At 39.1% G+C, this 6,097-nt stretch overlaps 1 protein-coding gene across 1 annotated transcript; it reads left to right on the forward strand.

The window, feature by feature from the left end:
* Positions 1 to 820: 820 nt before the first annotated feature.
* LOC145766640 (tyrosine-protein kinase JAK2-like) lies at positions 821 to 5,302 on the forward strand. The gene is made up of 2 exons (XM_082578353.1): positions 821 to 4,253; positions 5,166 to 5,302. The coding sequence occupies exons 1-2, from the start codon at positions 821 to 823 to the stop codon at positions 5,300 to 5,302; spliced, it is 3,570 nt and encodes a 1,189-aa protein (XP_082434479.1).
* Positions 5,303 to 6,097: the final 795 nt, after the last annotated feature.

Genomic DNA, 6,097 nt, shown 5'->3' on the forward strand with positions numbered 1-6,097 from the left:
ATGTGAACAATGTTGTTTTTTCAATATTTGGCAGAAGTACTATCACCTGTAAAAAAATTGGGTTCTTACCTAATTTAGTTTAACAGTAATAGGGCCTCAAACATAGCCAAAAATAAAAAAATTGTGCCCCCTCGGCAGACCCCCCCAAACTAAATGCTTCATAACTCTCGTGTTTCTCAATAAATTTCACTCAAATTTTGCATGTGTTCATCATATAGGATAGTGAAGAGGTGTGTAAAATTTAAGGAAAATCGAAGAGGTTGAATTTCTTGACTGTGTGAATTGACACGGAATGGCCCAACAGTTAATACAATAACACAGTGAGAAGGCAATAAAGGGGTAGGTAGAACGCACCAAGAACGTTAAGATCGCAAAAAATACTAGTAAGAACAAAGAGGTAAAAACATAGTAAAAAATGCAAACTGAACGACTTGACCTGAAAAACAAAATTCTTGCAACCGAATTTCAAAAGGTGCTGAAAAAACGAAATCCTTGTAGAACTGACTGCCGCAAATAGGCGACTAAGGTTGTTATTGCGATATGGTACAAAAAGAGAATAGGCAGTGTGATGTAACAATATGGCTTTCTCGCACGCAATAAAATTGTGCAACAGTAGGCTAGGCTTAACACAAGAATGAATTTTATCTTAAGTGAATTTTAATTGTTACTTGTTTGAAACTTCAAAAATGCACCACGGGCTGCACCAAAATGTCCTTGCGTTCCGCGTGCTTAAGACCCTTGACTTACACTATGAATTACAGCATATATTATTTTTCAGAACGTGATATACTTTGTGTGTACATAAAATGTGAATGACAAAATGTCTGTAGCGGTTAATGTTACTACTTACTTGCCTGATGTAGGTGCTGCACTTAGTGAGAGTCATGAAGATTTATTGTGTGACACATCAACTTTGTCTTTTACTGTTTCTTTACTGTCAACTTTTGATGATGTCTTTCATTTGTGCATCAAGAAGTGTGGGATTTCTCCTCTTTATCTTCCATTGTTTGCATTACGTGACACTAACTCTAAATGGATAAAGCTTGGAGTTATATTGGATAATTTTCTTCAGTCAAGGATTGATGGAAGTAATTCAACACAAGAATTTCAGCAACAGGGTATAAATGTTGAGCTTCGTGTTAGATTTACTTTCAAAAGTGAATGTGATGTGGGTGGTGTGCAACGCCAAGCACACCGGTACTCATCCCATGATGACTCCTCTAAGCCTGTAATGAATGAAAGAGTAGTTAAATACTTCTTTCATCAACGTCGCTCTGATTTTCTAAAAGGAAAGTTAGCTTTCTTGGAAACTCAAAAAGATGAAACTGGAGCTGCTCTTGGTGTCGCTGTTTTAGATTTGTTACGTTTGGCTTGTGAAATGAAATGTAGTCTTAAAACTGTCTTAAGAAAGGTCCATGGATATAGAAAACTTCTGCCAATTACGTCTCGAGAAGATCTCAAGTCGATGAACATCTGCAACCGCTTTAGAGTTGATTTGAAATTTAAGCACTATCTTCGCCACTTCATGCCAAACTGTGATAAATGGCTGGAATCAGGATGGAGTGCTGCATACTTTTATTGTCGGTACTTACGTAATCTCGAATTGGTAGTTGGTTCAAATGATGTAGAAGTTTATGAGCTCATCCCTGGCTCCAACTCGGAAGATTTCAGTCACGTAACTATTGGTGCAGACTGTGGTATTGTTAAAGGCAAGGAAATCAGTGATGAACAATGGTGTGATTTTCATGATATTACTGACATGAAAATACAAGTCCGTCAAAATGACTTTCAGACTATGTGGATCATCAGCATCAGTCAAATCAATGGAAAAGTTTTAAATTTGTCATTAAATAACACAATTGATGCTGAGAATTTGGCTTCCGGCATTGATGGATATTATCAGCTTTTAACAGACCCACATCATTATTTATGCAGAGATGTAACATCTCCTTCATTAATGGAGCGATTATCTTGTTTTTGTCATGGCCCAATATCTTGTGCTTATGCTGAAAGTTGCATCAGAAAACAGCCTCAAATTCACATCGGTGATTGCTTATTGAGGCAAAGTCAAGAAACAGCTGACGAATATTTCATTAACACTGTGACAGAAACCCATCCAAGTATTATAATTAAAAATTATAAACTGGACCGTGTGTTATCAGAGGATGGAAGCAGAAGACTGGGAATATTTGGAGATAGTGAATCTCACTGGCACCCAACATTATTTTCTTTGATGGACGCTTGCAGCGACGGTCAGCATAATGGAATTCCAGTACCATTTCAAATAGTTGGTCTCATTCATCCCAACAGCAAGCACCACAGTATTCTCAAAGTGTATAGGTGTTCTGATTCACACAGCTTGGAAGAAGAGGGAAATAGAAGATATGCAAATGCAGGAACCCCCAGCACTGCAATTATCATGCAGAAAGATTATTCTTATTTTCAACTTCTTGGAGCAGGAAAATACAGTGATGTGAAACTGTATGTAAACAAAACTACAAAAGAACATAAAGTTGTAATCAAAAAGGTTTATGAACCACAGGAAAGATATGAACTCGGAATGAAGCAACACGTAGAAGAGTCATTTCAAGATTCAATGTATATGCTAAATTTCTTAAAGAATGACCATATTGTTCACCTTGTTGGAACAATGAAAAACATGATGGTATTGGAGTATGTACCTCGTGGATCTATTACGGACTACTTGCAAAAATTTTCTGTGACGACTTCATCTCCACGACCTAACGAATCTGCTCCAAGACCGACTGAATGGAGCAGTTGGTTTTTATATGTACTCTGGCAACTTACCCACGCTTGCAACTATCTAGAAGAAAAGGATTGTGCACATGGAAATATAAGAGGAAAGAATGTACTTTTGTGGCAAGATCTTCCTCAACCACACATTAAATTGGCCGATCCAGGCGTTCGTACTTGCAGTAGAACAATTAACCACCAACAGAACATTGCTGAGCCTGTTTTACCAGCACCCTGGCTTGCCAGTGAGTTTTGCAAAATAGACATTGAAATGCCAGCATCAAATTATCCTTCTGTCAATGGTGATAAATGGGGATTTGCAACAACTGTTTGTGAAATATGTGACTTTGGCAATCCGTCAGTGGAACCACAAAGTGCTTATCAGCTATCAGACAGCATGAAGCATGCTTATGTCACCGGAGAAGTGATGACAATACCAGATACTTTGTCCGGCTCTAAAGAACTTACATCTCTTATTCGTCAATGCTGGAGCATTTATCCGCCAAAAAGACCAGCATTCAAGAAAGTCTTGCGCGAACTGGGAACGGTGCTTGCAAGTGATTATGTGCTTCCTTCGGTGGAGCCTACCAGGCATTTAAGAGATAATGATGTTCCTACTATTGTGCCTGATTTACAAACATTCGAAGATGCTCATTTGGTTTTTATTAGACAACTTGGAGAAGGTCACTTTGGCCATGTTGATTTGTACACGTATGATAGATATGGTGGCAGAGCAGAACATGTTGCAGTTAAGTCTTTACGTCGTACAATGAGCAATCCACAAAGCACTTGTGATTTCAACAATGAAATAGAGACAATGCGAAAGTTAAACCACAAGTATGTTGTGAAGTTGAAAGGTGTAGCAGAACCATCCTTGAGAATCGTAATGGAGTTTCTTCCTCACGGTCCTTTGACACGCTACTTGAAAAATCAACGCGACAACAATGTTCAACTTCCTTCGTTGTACAAGATGTTGTTGGAGTTTTCTAGTCAGATATCCCAGGGTATGCTTGCTCTGCAGGAAAAGCGACTTATTCATCGTGATCTCGCTTTGAGAAATATCCTTCTGGCTAGAACAGGTCTTCATACACGTTATTACGTCAAGATTTCGGATTTTGGGCTTTCACGCACACTGAAAGAAGACAGTGATTATTACAGAGGAAATCCTAATGAGTTTCCTGCACAGTGGTATGCGCCAGAGTGCCTCAGAGACGATGGCCATACTGCTTTCCACTTTGAGTCTGATGTTTGGTCGTTTGGTGTAACCGTGTGGGAAATGTTTTCATACGGTGAGCGACCAACATATGAAGCTTTGCCCGATATCACTTTGAGGAACCTTTCCCAACTTCAAGAACGTCTCAGAGGTGGCACTCGTCTTCCCCAGCCAGCTCAATGCCCTGTTCGGGTATACAGCTTAATCAGGCGATGCTGGGCGTACGAGCCCAGTGAACGAGTCAAGTTTGAGGAATTACGACAGAGCTTTGACGACCTGACCACTAGATATCATTGATACTGTTGGTAGCCTACCGCTGATTCTGTTTGAATCAGGTTCAGTGTTTATAAACTTAACGTCGTAACATGGAGAACTTCGCCTGCCTTCAGTGTTTATGGTAATTCTAGATAACAACGTCGACTTTTTATTGACTTGCACTCGTGATTACTCTCTGCGGTCAATTGGGTGAATTATAAAGGGGTGTATGAATAAATCAAACAGTGCAAAACAATATTGATATTGAATCCGGCCTACCTGAGTAGCGTCCCATTCAGTTGTGCCTTAGGGTGATTCTTAGTTGTATACCAAAATTTTTTTTGGAAAATTGTTGGTCTGACCCTGTCAAACGTTCCTTTATGGTTAAAAAAGCAACATGTGTAAAATTTCATTGATATTCATTAATATTTAGAGCTGGCTCAATAGATCTGAAATTCCACCCAGATGAGTTATAGAACACATAAGCACTTCCATAGTTGCTCTCTGCCCAACGCTCGCATGCCTGGGTCCCCCCCCATGTGTTCCTTAACAGTGGGTATTAGCTGCTCAATGCTCATCGGCAGCGGAATGGCCCGTTTCGGTTCGGTGAGTCCGATTCGGCGAGTTCTCTATTCGACAATTTTTTGAAAATCCAACGATGCCTTCTGTAAATCCAACGATTGAATATTATTCAATATTCAGACATTGAATCAATGTAAATACAAACTGTTAGGCTAATTGAGTTATTTGAATTGGGTTCAACCTATACATCAGTGGTTCCCAACCGGGGTGCCGCGGCACCCTGGGGTGCCAATTGCAATGCTCAAGGGTGCCGCAAGATATTGCAATACTGCGGCCCATTCTTTATTTTAACTTTAACCCGTTAAGTGCGGAATTAATTTCCAACCGAGTTTCAGTGCGTATTAAGTTTCACGTCTCGCAGTTATTCCCGGCTCCTTTCTAGAGAGTAGCTTAGTGGGGAAGTCGCTGGCGGTAAGTAGATTCCGTGGTAAGCCTTTATTTTCTCGCCAGGAAAAACAGCGTGAAAGAGATTTTGACTCGTTGCCGTTCTTTCTATAAAAACGTTTGAAACGCATCTTAATTGCCAGGTTTCATGATTTTATTTTGCGTTTCACGGCGCACAATCGGGTCTCTAAATTAGCGTATTTAGTAGATATCTTCGACCATTCAAATAACGTTAATGGCAAAAATGAAACTCTCTTAACTTCAACCGATAAAATGAAAGCACTGCGAGAAAAACTGCAAATGTGGTCCTTAAAAGTGGAGAACGAAAACTTTGACATGCTTTCACATTTCTCTGAAATGAAGAACAAAGAAGTTGTCTCATTAATAACTCAGCACCTAAAATCATAGGAAGAAAAAATTGAGAAGTATTTTTCCAGCTTGTCCACGGAAAATTACACATGGGTAAGAAATTCATTTTTACTGGACTCTCATATTGTTTTGAATATTAAAGAAGAAGAAGAATTAATTAACATTCGTAACGATGGAAATTTTAAGCTGATGCACAAGCAGATGCCCTTCGACGAGTTCTGGATAAAAATTCAAAATGAATACCCTTGCGTTGGAAAGAAAGCCATTGTGCCTTTTATGCAGTTTTCTACTTCATACTTTTGTGAGAGTGGATTTTCCGTATTATTGAACATAAAAACTAAACAACGAAAACGACTGTTTATAGTCGAGAAAGAAAGGCGAGTGGCTTTATCGAATGTGCCCAGAGGTATTAATGGATTTTGTGCAAGAAGTCAAGCCCAAATTTCACACTGACTTTTGAATAAATACATTTATTTACTCGCGCTATACTGTACAACTCATTCTGTGTTATTTCATACAGTTGTTTTTAATACAGAAACC

The sequence above is a fragment of the Aplidium turbinatum genome, chromosome 3, assembly GCF_918807975.1.
Source record: "Aplidium turbinatum chromosome 3, kaAplTurb1.1, whole genome shotgun sequence".
Taxonomy (NCBI): Eukaryota; Metazoa; Chordata; class Ascidiacea; order Aplousobranchia; family Polyclinidae; genus Aplidium; species Aplidium turbinatum.

Coding starts and splice junctions, on each gene's coding strand:
- LOC145766640 (XM_082578353.1), top strand. CDS start 821: ATGTCTGTAGCGGTTAATGTTACTACTTACTTGCCTGATGTAGGTGCT. Junction 4,254..5,165: donor CTTTGACGACCTGACCACTA/GATATCATTGAT, acceptor CACGTCTCGCAG/TTATTCCCGGCTCCTTTCTA.